General features: G+C 34.2%; 1 protein-coding gene across 8 annotated transcripts in view; it reads left to right on the top strand.

The window, feature by feature from the left end:
- LOC135214510 (nucleoside diphosphate kinase 7-like) overlaps positions 1-21,960 on the top strand; it is a 46,694-nt gene that overhangs the window by 5,729 nt on the left and 19,005 nt on the right. For 6 of the 8 annotated variants that reach the window (XR_010314390.1, XR_010314389.1, XR_010314387.1 and 3 more), the window contains exons 2-5: positions 1,862-1,950; positions 7,974-8,078; positions 8,947-9,113; positions 13,889-14,050. Coding sequence is in view for 4 of the 8 variants with exons in the window: in XM_064248885.1 (XP_064104955.1) it covers positions 1,873-1,950; positions 7,974-8,078; positions 8,947-9,113; positions 13,889-14,050 (512 nt within the window). In the remaining 4 variants the exon portion in view is untranslated. The remainder of the gene's footprint in view (positions 1-1,861; positions 1,951-7,973; positions 8,079-8,946; positions 9,114-13,888; positions 14,051-21,960) is intronic. The other 2 variants (XM_064248911.1, XM_064248917.1) reach the window with 1 other exon arrangement.

Below are 21,960 nucleotides of genomic sequence, written 5' to 3'. Positions count from 1 at the left end.
TCACCCAATTGATGGTACTCCAATACAGTTGAGATATGTCAGAACCACACTAGCCTATTCATATGTATTACTCAGATGACTATGACACAGCTAGCTTTTTTTTTTTTGAAGTAATGGATCCTTGTTTCGAATGACAAATATTAGACTAGGTTGAATAAAGAACTAAAGAAGCTCTTTATTGTAAATGGCAGTACTAGTATGAAACTGGTTAGTAGGATAGGATGAGTTACTGTTGTAACTGAATGCTGTTTGCTTTACCATATCAAGTTTTCTAGTTGTGGGAATGCTCTGTCAGAAATGAAGTTAAATAGACCCAAGGATTTTACCTATCTTGTAACCATAGCTAGGATAACTATAAATTTCCAGGTATTTAGTTTTTTCAGCTTTTATAAATGCTTGTTGTACATAGTAATGACTTAAGCTGATCACTTTAAAATATATTTAGAATGTTGGAGAGTATAAGCTATTGCACAAACAAAGGTAATATAATACCATTTCAGCAAATTAATTTGTGAATTTTTGGTTAGCTTCATTTTATAGTAGTTTGACAATTTTTTTATGAATGTTAAATACTAGTCTTTCATGGTTGTTGCATATTGTAACACAACCTTTATGTATTGCAGGGTATACATCAAAGTATTTACCTTGTTCATGTGAGCTTTATTCTTCTAATAATGCCCTCTCTAGGGAAGGGCTAGACTTTCATAAACTTTAAGTTACTAAAACCCCTGGAGCAGTTGACAGAAATGAAATAGTTTCCATTTCTCTCTACCTGAAAATGCTTCAGACCATTCATGGTACTGTATTATATTTCCAAACCCTCAGAATACATTTGAATTGTATAACCTGGGTGTACTGTATTATTAAGAATAGATTACTGCATATGTAGTTCAGGAGTTATATAAAGTTTATCACATAGGATAATTATGATGCAGGTGTAGGCTATACTGTATTTAGGATCTTGAATAAGACATAACAAAATAACAAAATGGTGTAATAATGAAACATTTTTGGAGGGTTTTGAAAAATTTGTTTCAAGCCAATTGTTTGAGTGAGGTAGTACCTATATACATCATCAAACTAAAGAGGGAGATGAACTACTGTAAAGCGCAAGATGGAATTTTTCTTTCAGTTATGCATACCACCTGGCTCTAGTTATTGATTCATGCAAACAAATTTCATTATACTAGTCTTTGGGTAAAGAAGTAGAACTGCTGCATAAAGAAAATTTATGCGTTATGAAGAAGATATTAATAGTACAATATTATGAATTATGAGGGTACATGCCAGGACAATTAATGGCTTGTACTATAATCTGTTGAAAGTGCTGGCAGTGCTAGTGGATGTAAATGGTGAATATAAAAAACAATTGCAGAAAAGAATACTTTCTGTACTTGAGTCAAGTCTGAATGGAGGATGAGGTATAAATCATTGATAAGCATTAACATTCATTCTGAGGGATATTAGATTAGAGAGAGCAATTCAGTCATGTAATTAGTTTATTCCTGTCTGTGTAGGAAGATCTCATCAGAGATTTGTAATTTTGAACACAATGTCATGTTTGTACAATATGTTTGATCTGTACTGTACTACTTACTATAATTACTGTATATTGCATCTATTTAATATTTTAAAATTTTTTTACACTTCTGAGTTTGTTGCCTATTTAGCCTTTGTCAGAAATTCTGCTTTGTATTTTTTTGTTATTCTAAACATATTTTATTGTATTTTGTTGTGAATTTGTTTCAGTCTTAAAATTTTAACATTTGATTCTGAACTTGGTCAGTGTGACTGCATTGTTTTTAAGTAAAAATTCTATGTGACAGAAGGGATTTTATAAGATTTTTTTGTACCCTTTCAGTTTCTTCTGCAATGGGTACCAAAATATTCAGTATTGCTCTAGTGGTTGCATTTGCTGCCATCATAATAAATACCTACATGAAAAATAAGGTCAGGAGTTATTTATGAGTTTTATAACCTCTTTATACATGTATATACGGTATATGGCATTATGGATATCTAAATGGTGTGCTAGTTTTAAGGATTGCTCTTCCCACATCCCATGAATTTATTTGGTGTCTCAGGCACGTTCCAGTGGTAGGGTTAATTTTTTCCATAGTGCTCTGCGCTTAAATAAATGTAGTTCCTTGAGTATCCCTTACCATTTTACAATGCTATGAGTATCTGTAATTTACTGTTAGGTAGAACCTTAGTTGATGTTGTTCTATGTAAGATAATTTGGTGTGGCATTTTCAAATACATATACGTACTGTAGTGAAGCCCATTTATTGGTTTTCAGAAGTGCATGTTGCTAGCTGTGTTGACAATGCTGTGCTAGAGAAGTGGTGTCTTTTATGATGTGTTTTTAACTTGTTCTTGAAAAGGCAGATGCCTCACCTCTTCCTTCCCTTGCACAAATAAGTCATTATCAAGAATAAGTTTAATTTCCTGCTCCATTTGGTACCAGCTGAGACCATATACAGTAGCACTTAAGTGCTGTATGTTGCAATATTAGGATTATCTTTTCTTATAGTTCAACACTAAGTTGAAGTGAAAGTATTTTAACAGTTTATTTCACCTTTTTATTTAGTATTTTACTGCTATGATAGGTTTGTTATTTCTCATGATATCTCAAGGGAGCACTTGATTTTATCCTTGAAATACTGTTTCAATTAGTGATAAATTAAAGTTCAATGATTAGACAATTACTCATGTTACAATAAATTGAACTGAGTAACTTGATGAATTCCTCTTTACTAAATGTGAAAAATTACAGATGATATTCAGATACCCTGTCAACATTCCTTTGCATAATGAGTCTAGAACAGTGTAGACCATACAAATTTATATTATTTGCAGCAACAAAGAATGCTGTTATGGATTTTGCATATTCCATATCATGAATTTTATTCTAGTAGATTTAACTGTTTCGGATTATGTGAACTCATCAAAACATGTTCTGAAAGCTAAAGAAAAGTGCTTTCTATTGTACAGTACAGTATATGCTTTTGGTTTCATATGCTTGAAATTATAATTGTCATGTACAGTACTAGAAATAATGTAGCAGACTCCCTTACTATGGTACATATACGTTTTCCCATACCTTGTGCAGACCAGAGTATTTCCCTTTAGTGTCTGCTATCATGAATGCTTAAATATAATAATAGTATCCTGTTGAAAATACCATTCATTCTAAGTGTGTCCCTCATACCTTAAGTGCATGACTTTTTTCATGGATTGTGTTTGCTTAGTTTTGTGGTGTTTTGGCTTGAAACTCGCCCCCCCCCCCCTTTTTTTTTTTTTTATATTGTCATTCTGTCTTTCTTCTCTTCTCTTGTGCTTTGAATTTTTAGTTTTACTTTTGTGACATTACTGTGTGTTGCTATTTTGCTAATGTTACAGTTTTCAGTATAGCATAGTTGTTCTCATTTAATCATAGTGTACAATGCTTTCCTGCATAAATACAGATTCTTATTTTACTTGTGCTTAATATAATTTATGTAAAAGAAACAGACCCATTATTTTCATAAAAGCCTAGGGAATAGTACAGTACTATCTGTGGAGGGTAAGCTGCCATGGTAGGTGGAAATCTGTAACTCATATGCATCTAGAAAGTCTTGTGATCACTGGCCTTGATCTGTTTAAGGTATTCTTGTTGCCAGCTAATAATCTTTTATTATATACATATCATTTTTATGGTATTTTTCTATTGTTGGATTAAGTATGAGATGAATTCTCTCCTTTTATGGTCCAGAACTTCTTTTATGCCCATTGTCCATAATTTGGAAGTCCTTCATTGTTTCTTGTCAGTGTATGTTAAGATGTGTGAATTTTATTCACCAATTGTAGTTTGGGTAATTTGTTTTTACTTTGCTTAACATAAGTACCCTGTATACTGTTGTTGTGTACTATACATGCATTTACAAATCCCACTTTGTGTTTATGCCCAAACTTGCTTTCCTGTATGTTACATAATATTAAAATTAAAATTTGTATATCATTACTTTATATTTGAATTATGGTTGTGTTGTGTAGACATAAACAGTGCAATACTATCTTTCCTTCCAGGATGTAGCCTGGGGTTGATTGTTTAGTCTTTTTTCTGATATTTTGATTTGTTCCATGTTGGGTGTTTACTTATTTGGTACATAATTGATTTTAAATGGTTTTCATAAGCTTGGCATAAAATATCTGCGATCTATTACATGATTTACATGTACGTATATATGACTGGATGTACGTATATATGACTGGGAAGCTGAAATTTTCTGGTAAGAGCAACATTAGTCATGGTTTCTCTACACTACCTTCCATTTAAGGAGCAAGTTTCCCTTAGAAAGAGAGAGGTTTGCATCCTCATGAAAATAAAATGCAAATTCAGGATCATTTGCATTTTCTGAAGAGATGCTAACCCAAAGTCTTTTTATCATAATCACCAGTGTAACTAACCCCCCATTTCTCATTTGTCCTTGTTGCCATAGAAAATCATGAAGCTGACAGTCGAGTGAGTGGATAATTCCTAATTCTTTCATTTACTTGCGTCCCGTTCACTATACTTACAGCCATGTGGTAGAAAATATCAGATTTGTATGTAGGTATTAGGATGTACTTTTTGCCTTGAAGCTTTCTTGCTGGCATGGCACTTAATGTTGTTATGAATACCTTCATGAATACACATCTCAAGTGGTGGCACTAATTCAGATCTTCATACAAAAGTGGGATAATTCAGCACTCAGAAGTTAAAGATGTAAGCTCTCTCTCTCTCTCTCTCTCTCTCTCTCTCTCTCTCTCTCTCTCTCTCTCTCTCTCTCTCTCTCTCTCTCTCTCTCATTAAGTAATAAGGATTTTTGCACCTTCGCCAGCCTTTGGAGCAGGAGAGAAAGCTGTACTATTTGTTTTGGCTTTCTTTGGATTAACTGGATCCTCAACTGGGGGTAGTTCAGGTTCCATATAAAAACTTTTATACAGTATTTTCAACAATTTTTCTTAACATTCCTTCAGGTTTCTGTCATTCTGATTCTTATGAATGCTGTGTGATAATAAGATTCATTATAACCAACAGTCTATATGAGTATAGTATTGCCCTTGTTAATTTTTACTGAATTGTTAGTTGATGGTGGATTTGTTGTTAGCCCCACCCAACAGAGGTCTTTAGTATATTAAAGTTGTAACGTAAGTTTTGTTGGATGCCTGAGACAGCTGGTGCGAGAAGGTTAATCATATTGTTAAGACTGAAGGTTTGTTAGCTATGAAAAATACAAATTGACTAAAAATTTGTCATTTTGCCATGGTTTAGACTCATTATCATTTCTCCCAATGACCAAAGTTGATTATTATTTGAGGTATGTTTTGGTGTAGTACAATACAATTGTATAAATTTGATTACCAAAAATATAAACATTCCAAAAACTGGTTTAAAGGTAAGGAAAATATATAATAGAGTAGTATCTATTGCTTTTTTTAAAATAGCAATCGAATGCTTTTTACTGTATGTGTTTTATCTAGGATTTACTACAGGTTCCAAGCTATAGAAGAGGTTGTTAAGTCTTTTCAAGAACTGTTGAAGTGGCTTTTGGAGACTGACACTGAGTCCTGAAGAAAAACTCTAATAGGAATATTCATTCTGGATTTATTTGTCTTGAGTAGGATTATATATTGTATAGATTCAAAATAACAGCTGTTGTCCATATTCCTGTTTATTAGGTTCTTTTATAATGGAGTAGTGTATGGTTTTTAAATCTTAGCTGTCTGTCAACATGCCCCAGATACCTAGTCCTTTTGGAAGTACTTAGATTATTAAAATCTAAGTGCAGTATAGAAATTCTATTCCTAAGGTTTCACTCTAATATTTCAAGTATTATTTGCTCAAAGATCATACAGGTTTTCAGCAATCCAAGGTTGCTAGGCATAAGCTACCTGCCTTAATATGATGAATTGTTGATTTAGGCAGATTGATGTTATGGGCATGTCAAGGTTTGGGATGCAAAAGTGTCTCATGGCTCTGGGTTCATTCTGAAAATGAGGAATATTTGTTGAATGTGGGTTGAAAGTTCATTTGGTAAAGATCACATTGGACTTATTTGTTTCTTGCTCTTCTTTCTTAGAGAACATAATTCAAAGCACTGATTACTTGACCAACTGTAGATCACTTTCCTAACAGATTCATTTTACAAGATGATTATACAGCAAACCTGTATGGTCCCAGTCCAGGTCCAAGCAACTAAAATGCAAGGCAGGGACTCGTGTGTATCCTTTCAGAGGGGATGAGGAATTCATAAGAAGCTAGCTACATGAAAGTTTTCATGGTGAAATCCTCGTGTTGTTGAGAAGGTGATCTGTGTAGCCAGCGGTTCCTGTTATAACTTGACATTGAGCTGTGCCTAAACTCGGGGTGGGGGAAGGGGGTGGGGGCCGTATCAGCATGCTGCTCTTGGCTGCTATTTTTCTGCTGGGAAGTTCATGAAGCAGTGGTACTACTTCTTGTTGCTTCAGTTATACACTTTGCCAGTCTTTGTTGTGCATGAATTTACTAACTGAATATAGGTTGTTAGCTCAAGGACTTTGGTCAATAGATAATTTGTTCAAGTTCAATGTCTCTCTTCATTTCTACCTAGAGATTGAGCTCTTGGCCACTAAAGTCTGTTATTTCTCAATTTGCATAATTCTGTCAAGGCTTGAGAGCAGCAATAACAGATTCCCGCAGTCATTTAGCCAACTATGGGTAGCAATATAATCTTGCCTGTAACATCAGTGGTCAGGAGCAGCTCTCGCTTTATCTATATTGTAGCCATTCAGTCTTCATTGTCAGTTGTGTAAGAAAGAGGCTTGATTTGGAGACTATTTTCCTATAATTTCACCTTTTTAGAATAGAAAATTTGCATAATTCTGTGGTGCTTTTGGGAATCTATCTGGCACCTCCACACCTAAATTTTTTTAGTTGTTGGAGTCCTTTTATTTTGTACAACTATTTTATTTTCTCCTGATTATCAAATACAATGGCTCTAGCACTGCTTTGACACATCTTTGAGGAGGAGGTTCTCAGCTGCAAGATTGATGACATATAAGACCATTTGTCTCACTTCATTTGGCTTACTTTAGGGTAGGTATTAGGTGGCCCTCAATATGATGGTGCCAATAGGCCTTAAAGAATGGTTTTGTACAACACAGGAAAGATACTGTGATCAGTGCAAGAAGTTTCTGACAAGAACACTTCAGGAAAAAAACTTGTGGAAAGATTCTTCTCCATCAGTCTTTGTTGCAGTGGACAAATCAGCAACATAAAGGCCTGCTCGGGATGACTGAATTATATTACATATACTGATGGAGATATGTTTTCTTATTCTGTATAGACCTGAATGGATTCAGGTTTTTTTTGAAAATGTGCCCTCTTGTTCTTAAAATTTCAGTTTACTATATTTCTAACCATCTTGTGTCTCCTTCCTAATTGGATTGAGTATAAGAATGCTCTGCCTGTGGTGGGAGTGTTCACATGGTAACTACCTGGTTAGTTTTTTTATATTAATTGAAATTGTTATCCTACCCAATAAGCACTAGTGAGAAATTTCTCTAGTGTGAAATGTGAAAGTTATAAAAAAAAAAAAATTGATTTTCATGCACCAATTAATTTTGACAATAAAAGATTAGTTATTGAATTCAGAGGTATGGCTAAATTACTCTATAATCTGATCAAGCTTTATGTTCTATGAGAAAATTATTTTTTTAGGAAATCCATCTGGGAAAGATTCAAGGTTTTTCTATTTATTTTAATTGGAAAAATAATCAACAGAATAACTATTTAAATTCAGTCATTAAGGTAAAGCTGTTGATTGCTTGATAGAGAAATGTAGTAGTACTTACATTTTTTTATGTAAATTTTTAGTTGAGTTTCAGATACTATTAAGAGACCAGAGCCAAGGATTATGCTTGGAAAAACATTATTGTATAGTTTATTGTTTTAATCTTTGTTGTTCTAGGGAGAGACAAGATATATGTTTCATGCAGAATGGTACGACCCAGTGTCAGCAACTATAAAGAAATTCCATTTGAGTTTCTTCCCACGGGACAAATCTGTAGAAATGGTAAGAGTTTATATGTATTGTACATATTGATATTTATTTTTTTACAAGCACAGAACATGTATTCAGCACCTTGTGTAGAGTTGAATGGTACATTATTCAGAACCTGTTGTATTGTACCAAAGGTAATGACTAATAAAACTTTAGATCATATGCATACATCATTTACAGTTGACTCAAGCATCTAGTGGTTGGGAACTTGACTGAGTCGTATGTCTATAACAGTCTATAGTGATTTAACTATACCTTGGAAATTTGTGCCAGTGTATCACTTTCCAGTTGTCTGGGTGAAAAGAAGGTATTTGGAAGGCCACTTTTTTGCCAACTCATTGATGTCAGCTCATTTTTTTCCCTTTGTAAATTAGATGAATAATGTATTTTTAGGGTACAAGAGTATTTTTCCAGTTGTTGGTTTTATATTTTGTAACATTCAACATGTAGTTGGGTATTATATTAACTGTTTTGTTTTGTAGAGATACTGTGAATTCTTGAAAAACTAAAGATCAATCAGTGTGGAATGTGGAATGTGGAATGTGAGTGAGGAATGTAAGGATGATCAGTTTCCCTGGTTTTCATAGACTTCTTGGTGTTTAAAAATGTTAAGTTTTTTCTTTGCAAATACATATTGGTATCAGAATATTTTTATTTAACCTTGAGTATTTTTCTTAATTGATTCACACACTAGTTCTGGTTTTATTTTTCAATTCAATTAAATGAACATAGTTTTCTTGAAGGATTCGTACTGAATCTTGAGGCAGCTGAAATATAGTACTTTTTAAAAATATTTTCATTATTTTTTGTTGTGTAAGTATTTAACCTTTGTTAAAAATTCTGAAGTATTCAGATATGTTGCTACATTTTCAAATTTCAGTATGACCTGAGGGCACAGCGGTTATTTTTGAAGAGGTTCCAGGTAGAAGGGATTGATGAGAGAGATCTTTACCTTGGAAATACTATTGTAATTTTATCAAGACAACTCAAGATTATAGACTATGCTGATGCTTCCACCAGAGAGCTCATTAGTGCTAGAAGGCAGAGGTGAGTATATTAAAAATTCTGATTTGACTTGGCATGTGTAAGATAAATACACATAACCAATGAGCCATGTACCTACTTGATGGTAATTAATTTTTCACAGGTTCTTCTAAAGGTGTTAACATGTCTTGGGAAAACTGAGAAAAGGAACAGAATCCTGGGGAGGCTTTTCAAGTTAAACAAATGGAGCAGGATGCTAATGGGAACAGATTTGGAAGACTTCTTAAATAAGACTGATTCTCCTTAACCTGAGGTTTGACTCCAATTCCCAATTGCATTCCAGCAAAGTCTTCCCCAACTCAGCAGCCAACTGCAGGTCAGATTCATGAGTTGAAAAATGGCCACGAAATCTGTAGGCCATCGGCTCAGCCAGCATACTACCACTTCCCCGTTGGGCTCAGAAAAAAAAGGGACCACAACCAACTGGCAAAACTGTGTCTCTAACCTTCCACTGTTGAGTACAGCTCTTACTCATTCCCATATACCAAACTCCAATGAAAAAAGAAAAGATCAATATGAATATTAAACAATCCCTTGCCCACAAGCAAAACATAAAATAAAAAAACCCATAAATTAAATAACTAATTCCTAAGAACTACTGTCTAAAAATTGCCCGACCTAATCAACTTAAATACAAAAAACAAAATAGTATAAAGAAAAAATCAAACAATAATTCACACAAACCCAAGCTTTCCTAATTTATTATTACTTTAATATTACAGTACACAACTTAATCTTATCTTATCCTCTAATACCTATCTAAGCTCAACTTAATACATATTACCCCAACCAGCTAAGAACCCAAACTTATTCCTTAATCCTGATATTGCAATGATACTGCATAAACTTTTGATTTTCCTCTCGCCAGCAGCTCCTTCTGCAGAGAGCCTCTGGTTGTTCTTTTTTAGTTCTGAATCAATATTTCCAACTGCTTGCAGATGCATATTTCTTGAAGTTGATCCTTGATGACAGCCTGTTGTTGCTTGCTACAATCCCAAATTATAACGATGCTGGTAAATTGCTGATTATGAAGGATGACTGTCAGGATCACATTTTTTATACAGTATCTGAGCGTGCAGAACATACCTGTCTTGGAGCACAGGGGAAAGGCAGTGACGTTATATGACAACTCTTGAAACAGCCATTGTTAGTGATGAAAAATCATGATATGCTGCCTTTTTAAGTTTTAGAAATAGAAACAAGGTTATTTTTCAAAATCCATGTACGTATCCTAATGACATATGAAAGTAGATCGGTGAAGGATAAAACTTCTCAAACATGATAGGACCAGTAAGTAAGAACCTACTCCAAGATAATACGGTGATCTCATAAAGCTGGTGAAATTTCTAAAGCAGCATATTTAACAAATATTAATGCTGAAAAATACAGTGGAAGAGTAAATACTAATTTGTATTTTGAATTGGGTTTGACATGCTGTTGAGCCAGATGGAATGTTGTGCCTTATCTGCTAACTTTCAGGGTAGTTGGGAAAGATTGGTCTCTACTTTGTAATGCACGGAAAGGTTTTTTGAGCTTTAGTGAACCACATAGTTTCCAGACCCTAGGCTACCTTAGAAGACACCTTTCAGCAGCCTTTTGGATATCTGGATATCTTTTCTCCTGTCCTTGGATTTGCAGAGTGATCAGCAAAGTTCTCTTAGTTGCAGATAACTTTGGTAGCTCCTGTTTGTCCTTGTGCAGTGATATACTGTTCTGCTAGATCTTCTGGTTGAGGCACCTGGAGATTCCCATTTGGTCCACTCTTTTTGGTTAGCTACACATTTTTAAGTAGCCTCAACTGTATTTACCTGGGAGTAAACAGAATGGGGTTGAACACCAAGCAAGTCCTTTGCACTGGTGCCTCAGCCACCAGCTAAGTTATAGATAGTTGGAGGTAGCCAAACTAGTTAGTAGAACTTGCACATTGCCATCTCAACATATTATCAAAGGCTATTGCATATTCTTTTTCAAACTTGTTTCAAAATCTCTTTGAAAGCCTGGTAATACACTTCACATATATATATATTTTATCAAAGTTTATTGCGATATTTTCCCCTCTCTTGCATATTAACCTTACTTTACATGCCAGCTGAACTGAGAAGACAAATTTAGCTACTCGCTGTAGCCTCGTCCCTGGTTTTGGTGGACATGGGAAGACAACTGTCTGGGTAATTTGGTGTGACAGAGTTATAGCTGAAAATGTCATGAGCACCATGTGACATAGAAGTTCTGTGTTACATGTGCAATTTTTAATTTCAATTTTCTATTCTGTCATTTAGATCATCTTCGCTGACAGGGTCTCTCTCTAGTTAGAGTTACTTCTCTGCAGATTCATCAAGACAAGCTCTTTTCAGTCCTTGCAGTGAAAACTTGTTCTGCTGTGAGCCTGGTCCTCTAATAATTATTAAAGGGCATGACTTCTCTTTCTCAGTAGTTGTTCATGCTCATAGGAGCTTTGAATGGTTTTATCCACCTCATTAGCACTGACCTCCAGAGATCACTATTCACCTTCAAGACTTGTTCTGCTAGGTTTCACCCCATCATAAGATGTTATTGGGATTTCTCTTGATTTTGTTTGTAAGTTTTGGGCAAAAACTCAGAATCCACCAGTTTCTAATAAGAGCCTAGGGAATCTCTTGGTTTCCTCCCAAATAAGAACTTTTTAGTGGAAAGTGACATGTTATGTGATAACTCTTGAAACATCCTGTTTTATTGATGGAAAAATTTAGATTTATGCTGCTGTTTTGATTTTTGAAAATAAAATCATGATTACTATTTCCCATTTAGAAGCCACATTTTCCAGTGAGAACTGACCTCTTAGGCCACAATGCTGGGCTTTGTTTTGTGGTTCTGACAGACAAGAAATTGGTGTCCAGAAGACTGCTTCCAAAGTCTCACTATCTCAAAGCACAACCACACAAATCAAAAAAATGAAGTGGCATTCCGAAACACACAAATTCTGAAAGACTAAAATGTGTAAGATGATAAAAAGAAAGATACATAAAAATATTAATGTCAATATAAATGTTTCAAATTATCTTCAATGTAACAAAAGTAAAATACTAAAGAAAAAAAAGTAGCTAAGCCCTATCTCTCTGAAGAGGCAATATCCCCTTGGGACACAGACCAGCGTACTCATAACACAAGCGATGATGAAGCAGAGGAAAATGGCACATCTAGTGCAATTTGCATCTGTCCCAAGGCAGGTCAACACGGCACAAGGAAGGCTGTGTAAAAACACTGACGTCCCTGGAACTTCTTGGCTGAAAAATATGAAACATTGTACAGGCGTTGATCAAAAACCCGGCTTGGGGAAAGGAGAGAAAAGCGACACACTACTCTCCAAGGCGGTTGAAAGAAAGACTGGTGTGTCACGAGGTTCCAAGCTTGGTCAATGACCAACATCCACCTCCTATACGCATGAGTTGCCAGATGCCACAGATTCTTTGCTTTACAATCTTTGATTGTTTTTAACTGGTTTCCAGCTAGCGTTAGAAGAGTTATTGTATTGTTAAGACCTCAGGTTTGTTAGCTATGAAAAATACAAATTGATTTAAAAAATTTGTCATTTCTGGCTTTATGGAGTGATCAAATGAACATTCAGTTCATCTTGTGAGAAAGTTGTCTAGTCTGGAGAGGGGTCATAAAGCCCAGGGTGAGTGGGGAGGGTTTGCCTGCTACAAGCTATTTGGAGAAGTGTTCAGTTTACTGGTAATGAGGGTAAGTCTGGCAAAACCAGACTACTTATCTCATTTTACCTTGGGGATGTTTTCCACAAGTCCTTTGGCACTTCTCAGGACTCATGGTGGCTGCTCAATGTAGTGTGTCCTCCAAGCTCCTCTCAGCTTGGAAGGACCTCTGTGCAGGTAGACTTCACAATTGGGCATCCTATTTTAGAGCCTTGGCTCAGTGTTGGGACTCCCTCTGCTTACTGATTTAACTGGGGCATTGGCAGTAAAACTCTCATCTGAATAAATCAAAATATGATTAACCTAGATATTAGTTGCCTTCTGACTTGTGCTACCGTATCTTTAGGGCAGCATTAGGTTCTCTGATGTTTTCCTAGTTGAGAGTTCAGAGATATCATGTTCTGGCACTTTGGTCATGGTTGTGACCAGGAGTATGGCATGTTCATGTCAATATTGAACTTGACGGTCAGTTGGGAGGCTCCCCCCACTTAATAAGTGCCTTCTACATAAAAGGTAATAGTTTGTAATATATTTTGGAACAAATACCAATTTTTTAAAGTAATTTTTCTTTGGTACACAAACCAGTCTTATCGTAATTCTACTTCATCCACCTCATGAAGTCCCTGATGGCAAAAGAGAAAGTGCTTAATGATGGCAGGTGATTTAGTTAACTACTGATAACTATGGTATCAGTTTTCAGCAACTAATTTCAGCTTGTGCTTGGGAGTAATAATACTGTACATGTTCTTTTACTAGTATATGTAGTATATACTATATCTGATAGGAACTGTATAGGTTTGTAATGCTTGTTGGAAAGTAGTTTTTGTAGAACTGTATTGTTTACCTTGTGTTAAAAATATTTTGGTTTTGTACTTGATGCCCTTTTTCTTTTAGGGCATTCTTCAAGTTTTCTTGTTTAAGCATTACTGATACATATATGGAGACTGGTAAGTTTTGTGAAAGTAGAATCATGATGAGCTTTTATCTTTGTTTTAGTAAGTTTTGTGGAAGCAGAATTATATTGAGCTATTATCTTTGTTTTAAAACCTGTTTTTATATTTGAGGGTTATTCTTTCTTGTCTCTTCCAGAACTTTTGCTATGGTTAAACCAGATGCAGTACACAGACTAGGTGAAGTTATTGATGTCATACAAAGCAGAGACTTTGAGGTCAGCCAGATGAAAATGGTTCAGCTTTTGAGGTCTCAGGCAGCTGTTTTTTACAGAGAACATGAAGGCAGGCCTTTCTTTGAGTAAGTATTTTTATGTATGTGTTAAACCAGTTTATTCCATTTTGACTGTGATTGTGTTATACTGTATTTCATTGTCGTTGTAGGAGTAAAATGTTCAGATGAGGGAATTCTGAATTGGGTGAGGAACTGTAGCATGAAAAGAAACCTCATTATTTTCTCTTCTCCTTTATTCACACTCTATGCTAACAACATTTTGGACAATTGTCCATCTTCAGGTTTCATAGAAATTAAGAACTAACACATTTATACCCAAAAATCATAAATTAATTATACTGAAGGTAAAATGAATAAATCAGCACACAGCTATTGATAAAAATGAATCGAGATTAAAATGCTCTCCTTCTGAAGGCAGAGTTATTCATATTTACATAAGGTAGGTTTTAATTGTTCTTTATAAAAGGTTTGAAACAGCCATAGCCCAGTTTCAAACCAAACTTTACATAAAATACTGAAATCCAAAAAATGAAGGTTATTGAGGACTGAGGTGGCCTACCTAGCGGTAAAGTAAAAGGGACATTGAACTAGTGTCTCAATGCTCAAAAGCTCTGGAAGACAAGTTTCATTGAACTACCCACGTGTCTATGTTAACAAAAAAACAAAAAACCAGTGTTTAGTGACATCAAAGATCTGTTTTCTATGGTAACTCATGAATACAAGAAAGAAATTTATATACTTTATCGCGGTTTGATCAAAATGACTTTAAAGCGTGCAAGGTGGGGTGATGACTTTCCTAAGAATGATGTACAAGAGTGGCTGGACAATTATGGTGGCAATCTTGTCTTCAAGCTGATGTCTCATAACAAGATAGCAACTGCAGTTGCCACTGAGGAGAGGAGCAGGGTCTTAGATGACTTCATTGAGCTGATGGAGAACCCTTACATTTCAACTAGTTCACTACTTTGTGACCTCCTGGAGGAGGGTAGGCAGAAGAGGAGGAGGAGTTGTCAGTCTTCCTTGAGAGTTGTTCAAGTCTGGCCCACTTAAGCAGTTTTACCATTGCTCTCTCTCTCTCTCTCTCTCTCTCTCTCTGAAGTTATTATAGTGTTCATCTTACAAAAATATAAATACTTAAATAAAGAAATTGAAATATGTATCCAGACATTGGTAATGAAGTAGGAGAAGAAATGAGGAGAGGAAGCAGAGAGAGAGGCAATCCTCTTTTATCGTCACTGAACAGTCCTTCACGGCAAACACTTGCCAGATACACAAAAAGCGAACTACAAAAGCACTGCAGTCAACTAGGACTAAGAGGTATTTGGACGAATAAAAATGCCTTAATTGATAAACTAATGGAGCATTATAAAAATATTGGAGAGAATCATCCATCGCATGCTCCCAGTCAAGAAAGAGACCGTGAATCACAGATATCAACCCGGCACAGTTATATCAAAGGTTTGAAACTTTTGTTAGAGAGACAGAAGACAATTTCTATGTTATAAATAACTCTTTAGCCAATAAGAGAGAATAATAGGAGAACTACAAACTAAATTATTCCTTGCTGAAGAAAAAATCAGACATCTACAAGAAAGCCTTCAAAATAAGTACGGATCACGTCCCCCTCTGAAGCCATTACTCCTCCATTAAGTGGGAAAATAATAATTACTTATTGGAGATTCTTGTCTAAAGGAAGTTAAGTCTAGTGACCTTCAAGATAGTGTCATGGTAAGAACCCTACCAGAAGCAAATATGGACCTACTAAAATCTTGGGTAATGGAAAAGCTGGAACATTCACCTAACGAATGCGTCATTTATTGTGGAACTCAAGATCTACTCGTCGAGGATATTACAGTGGAGGGAATTATCGACAATCTGGGCACCGTTATTGCTGAACTCAAAGAGAAAAATCAAGAAATAGAGGTAAAGGTCTGTGAGCTTGTACCATCAATGAAAACAAATAATTTACCTGAAAGAATAACCGAATATAATACCAAAAGTGGAAGAATGGTGTTATAAAAATGGAGTTACGTTGATTAAAACACAAAAATTCTTCAAGCTAGGAACTGGCGATCTAGATATTAACTGTTACGATGCCCAAAATGATAAAAAGCTATGATTTACTTAATAGAGTAGGTGCTATTAGATTGTTAGATGCTATTTCCTCTGTATGCTTAGATAACTTTGTATGTTCCAGCTGGAAAGCTGTCAAATCAAATTTATGTAGTTTTAACAATATTCTCAGACCTAATACTATGGAAGATGTGAGTACAGAATTGTTGGCAAATCGAGTGAAAAGGGGAAGAAGAAATTATAACAAGGCCCCAGCAAAATGGAAAACAAGTACTTTAGGAACGAGAACCTCTCTCGAGTGGGATATGCCAATTCTCAAACGTGTCCTAGATATAATAATGATAGTAATGGCTCAGGCTATACTTATAGAAATAACAAAATTGGCAACTATAGTAATCATCTTAATACTAGAGGTAATAGATATGGCTGCTATAACTGCGGTGAATTCAATCACCAACAATCGAACTGTAGATTTGATCATAAACTAAGATGTAACATATGTTATGAATTTGGTCACAAAAGTAGATTATGCGAACAAACCCCAACTACTAGGATCTTGGCCAGGAAGATGGTGCCGACAGGAAGACTTCTCCTAGATTCAGTGATATGTTAACGGTAGTCCATATTAATGCCCAATCTTGTTGAGTCATAAACTTGAAATAGAACTTATGTTAAACGAACAAAACATTGATATTCTATGTGTTAGCGAAACATGTTATACACTAATATAAGTGACGCATTTATAAATATTCCCACTGTTATGATGTCTACCGTCAGGATCAAGGTCGGGTGGAGGGTATGTATATTTGTCAGAAACTATTTGAAGGTCACCGAAATGAATTTAACGATCGAAAAATGTGAGGGTGTAGAAGACAAGTGGATCTCGATTCAATATCGCAAGTTTCCGTCTGTTATTGTAGGATGCGTCTATCGCCATCCCAAAGCACCGGTAACCTCTTTTGATTATATCTCCGATATTTTTAAAGAAATTATTTTACGAAATAAGCATATATTTATCTATGGGGATTTTAATGATGATCTGCTAAAGACCGAGAATAAAATGTCTAAACTAATTAAAAAACTAAATTTCGATCAGATAGTAAACAAACCTACTAGAATTACTCCTACATCAGCGTCTTTAATTGATCTCGTAATAACAAATGCTAAACATATGATAATATTGATATTTATACCAAGCTTGGTGGCAGATCACGAGACAATCTTAACTCATCTGAATATTCGTAAGCCAAAAAAGAAACCTATTTTAAAAACTTTTAGATGTTTGCAAAATTATTCTCCAGACTTTCTTTGTGATCTCCTCACGAATAACGTAAATATATTAAATGGTATTTTAAATACTGACAATGTAAACAACCAAGTTGGAACTTTAAACGACGTCTTTACATCGTGTCTAAACATTTGTGCTCCGGTTGTAACGAAAGAAATCGTTCGTCCCCCTGCGCCGTGGATAACAGATGAAATAAAGCGAGACATGAAAGAAAGAGCAGATTGAAAAGTGAGTTAAAAAATCAAACTTTTAACATCTCCTTGAGAGAAAAACATAAAGACCTGAAGAAGAGAGTAAATTCAAAGTTAGCGGGAAGCCGTAAGCAGTATTACAAAAGCGAATATCAGAAAGCTAAAGGCAATGTTTCTGCTACTTGGAAATAACAAAAAATATGCTATTTAATGGACAACAAACAGATAGGAGCTCTATGCTATTGCCAGCAGTAACTAATGTACACTCTAAGGCTGAAAAATTCAATGATTTTTTCGCTGAGGTCGGGAAAAAAACTTTCGAAAAAACCCAAGAGGAAATTAGGAAATGTAATATCTCTACTGAAACAGTACGTAATATTCCAGTTAGAGAATTAGATAGTTTTAAACCTACTCCTGTTGATTGTAATACTGTCATCTTAATTATAAAAAATCTTAAAAGCACAAATGCCTTTGGATCTGACGGGATTAGTTTGCGTTTCATTAGGGATGGGTTATATATTATCGCATTTTACCTTACAGTTATAATTAACACATCCATAGCCACTAAACAGTATCCGGGGTTATGGAAAAATCCCCACGTAATTCCTGTTTTTAAGAGTGGTGATATGGAAGACGTCTCCAATTATCGTCCTATATCTTTGCTACCGGTATTATCTAAAGTTCTGGAAAAAATAATTGCTATTCAATTAACTGATTTTCTAGAGACAAATGGTCTAATCTCACAAAGTCAACACGGCTTCAGACCAAAATTATCAACTGAAACGGCTCTATTAAAAAATATCAGATAAGATTTATAATAACATGGATAATAAGAAAGTCTCACTACTCCTTTTACTTGACCTCTCAAAAGCCTTCGACAGCGTGAATCATAATATTTTATTTGATAAATGTGCATCACTGAGTATAGATCCACTCTGGTTTATGAGTTACCTACATAACAGATCCCAGTCAGTTAGAATGGGTCAAATTGTGTCTTCCCAAAAAACTGTAGAGTTTGGTGTACCCCAGGGCTCTATTCTTGGCCCAATACTCTTTGTAATTTATGTCAATGATCTGGTAAAATCACTACCCGGCTGTTTCGTCATCCAATACGCCGACGAAACCCAGATCTTAATTGAAGGAAATGTAAATGAAATAGACGAACTAATTCATAGGGCAGAATACATACTAAAGAAGGCCAAATACTACCTCTTAACAAATGGTTTGCTTCTTTATGAGAAAAAAACACAATTCATTTTAATAGGTTCCCGACAATATATATCCAAAATTGGAGACAATGTGCAAATAGATTTTAATGGAAATATGATTAAATCCATGAAAGCTGTAAAAAATCTAGGGTTTATTTTGGACAGATATATGACGTTTGAAATGCATATAGATGAAATTTATAAGAAAGTGATGGGTACTTTAATTTATTTAAAATAGAGTAAAAGACTCATTTGATTCTTCTACGCGTAAATAGTTATTCAGTCGCTGGCTATGAGTATAATCAACTACTGTTTAAGAATTTGGGGAGTAACTGGCCCTACACAAATGAAAAGGGTTCAAAAACTTTGCCGCCCGAGTGGCTGTTGGTAATGTAAAAAAACATGACCACATATCCCCTTACCTCAAAAAACTAGAATGGTTAAAGATAAAAGACAAATATACCATAGATGTCTGTAATTTGGTATTCAAAACAATACGTAAAATAACTCCTGAATGGTTATATGATTTTCCAACAGTATACGCAGTTAATGGGGTTTCTACTCGACAGCAGGAAAATCTGTATGTAGAAAGGGCGAAAACAGAGATAGGCTCCCGCCAGTTTAGTATTCGAGGCCCAGCATTATACAATAAAGTACCAGGCACAATTAAACAAAAATCCTCTCTCGCTGCTTTTAATGTACACTTAAAGAAACTAACTTTAAATGGTTCCGATTTAATGTATGAACGTTATGCTTAATTGTCTTATTAAAAGTGCTTTTGAAGGCACTACTGTACTTTTATAGATGTTGGAATTATTTTTAGATAATACTTATGGATAAGATGGCTTTTATTTACAAATTAAGATTTCCTTATAATCTAGTATGCTTATTTGATTACTCTGTATTATTTAATACTATTTGTACATGACTTTTTTTTAACACAACTTATGTGGTCTATGACAATGTACTTCAATATTCGGGAAGAGTAATTTTTACTCACTATATTTTAAGTAAATGCTTTCTAATTTTATGATATTCTTTTATTACTGATGAATTATTTTAATTACAAAGTTTTAGCCGAATTGTTGATTCCTAAAACAACTTTTGTATCTAAAATAACAAATATTTTAACTATTTGTAAGATGATTTTACTAATTGTAGCTTTATATTTTATGAATACCCAATGTAAATATTGGAAATAAAGAATTATTATTATTATTATTATTATTATTATTATTATTACTCTCTCTCTCTCTCTCTCTCTCATGATAAATATTTTTTTAGATTTTATATTTACAGAATACTGCACAGTTTGGTTTTCATCTTACCTGATAATGTACAGTATACTGTACTGTAATGTATACACATACTGTACTTTTATCTTTTGTCTATAGTACAGTAGTTTTACAGTGAACTCTGTGTTACTTATAAAAATACATATATGGCATTGTTTATTAACAGGAAAGGAAAATAAGGTTATGAAATTACTTTTACATCTGTAGATTTTTTTTCTGTATCCATATGTAGCTGTTATTAGCAAAGGCCCTGGATGTATTATTGTGAATAATTGAGGTAATACTTGTATAATAAAAAGCAAAATGGTACAGTATTACAAAATTTTCACTTTTAAGGTAGTCTTGCTTTAGTAACAATTACCAGTAAACCATTTTAACATACATAGTTTTACTTTTGTCATCTAGTAGTGTTCCCTTAAAGTCAGCATTGTGTGAGAAATGCAAAAACACTGGTAATATTCCTATACAACATATAAGGTAATTCTCGTCTGTTAACTCACCCATCCTAATCTGCTAATAGAGGAAAGAATTTTCGTGACTATGTTAAGTTGTTTTGGTTGCTTTTGTTTTATTTTTAAGATACTTTAGTTTACTTAATACTAATTAAACATAATTTATACACTTCATTCAGAGGTCATAGCAAAGGTGACCTTCCTCTAGGGTTAGGATGAGCCAGTGAAAAACATAATCTTTAGCCTCTAGGATTCATTGCAAATTTTAGGTATTTTTGTTGCGAAAAAAATAACATCATCATGGTAATTAATAAAGTGGTAGTAGATTAGTCCCAGGCAGAGATATAAATTGTGAAGCTTTTGTAGGACTGACTAAAAGATTTTTTTAAATTGAGAAAGAAATTAGACAAGAAATTTGAGTTGAACATATGTAAAGAAGAGTACAAAGTAATTTACTGCAAAATAAAAGATTGGAAGAAATGCAGTTAGTGACTGAAAGATTTTTTGTATCTTGTCCAAAGTACACTAAACTGTAGGGACTGGCAGAAATAGTCATAGATGCTAATGTGTATTGAAGTCCTTGGTATTTTAGGCTGAAGATATGAAGCAATGAGAGTCAGTTTCTTCTGTGTTTCTTAATTGTTTTAGTTGCAAAGAGCAACTTTCCTGTAGAAAACTTAGAAATGATTCATATTAAAATTGTTAGGTTGACAGTATACTGGCAGGAACAGTTAGTTTCAATTTTTTATTTGTAGTAGTTCATTATGGATAAGCACAAGCTGTTAAAATGTGTTGTTTGTAAATACACTTGTACAAGCTTAGGAAAAATAGCTCTATAAAAATTTCTTGATGATGATGATGCTTATTCTAAGCAAGTCATTGAATTGAAATTTTATGTATTGAATAATAGGTATTTTATACTAACTAATATTAATAATACCTTTGATAGATAATACAGAAATAGTAACTGTAACCTTAGTTATAGTAGATAAAATTACCTGTAGTAGAAATATGGAACTGTTGATTTTTAAATGTGATATCTTTAAGGGTAATGTTTGTTTACTGTTTATGTGTGGTGCTTCCATTTTGATGTAGGCTAATTAAGAATAGAGTTCAAAGTATTGGGAATATTTACAGTGTGTAGGAGAATGGCTTATAAGGATGCTTATTCTGTTGTGGAGTTGAAATGTGCAGTGTTAAAATTGTAAAGTTTTCAGTTCAGTTTTAATGTCTTTTTGGAACATTATTCTCTTACATTTTCTTAGTTTATTTTAGAATGAGATTTGTTTTATATATTTATTTCTAACCTTTCTGTTGTGATGGAAATGAAAATTATTGAACTGATTATTGTTAAAAATATGGAAACATCAGTATTGATCGTCCATTCACCCACTCATTATATCTTATGGTTTCTTGGACATTCTTCCATTTTTGTTATTTTGGAAAGCCACCTTGTATGATGTTGACTG

This window comes from Macrobrachium nipponense, chromosome 19 (assembly GCF_015104395.2).
Source record: "Macrobrachium nipponense isolate FS-2020 chromosome 19, ASM1510439v2, whole genome shotgun sequence".
NCBI classification, from domain to species: domain Eukaryota; kingdom Metazoa; phylum Arthropoda; class Malacostraca; order Decapoda; family Palaemonidae; genus Macrobrachium; species Macrobrachium nipponense.
Note: the sequence above shows the minus strand (reverse complement) of the source record. Positions and strands in the feature narration are given on the sequence as shown.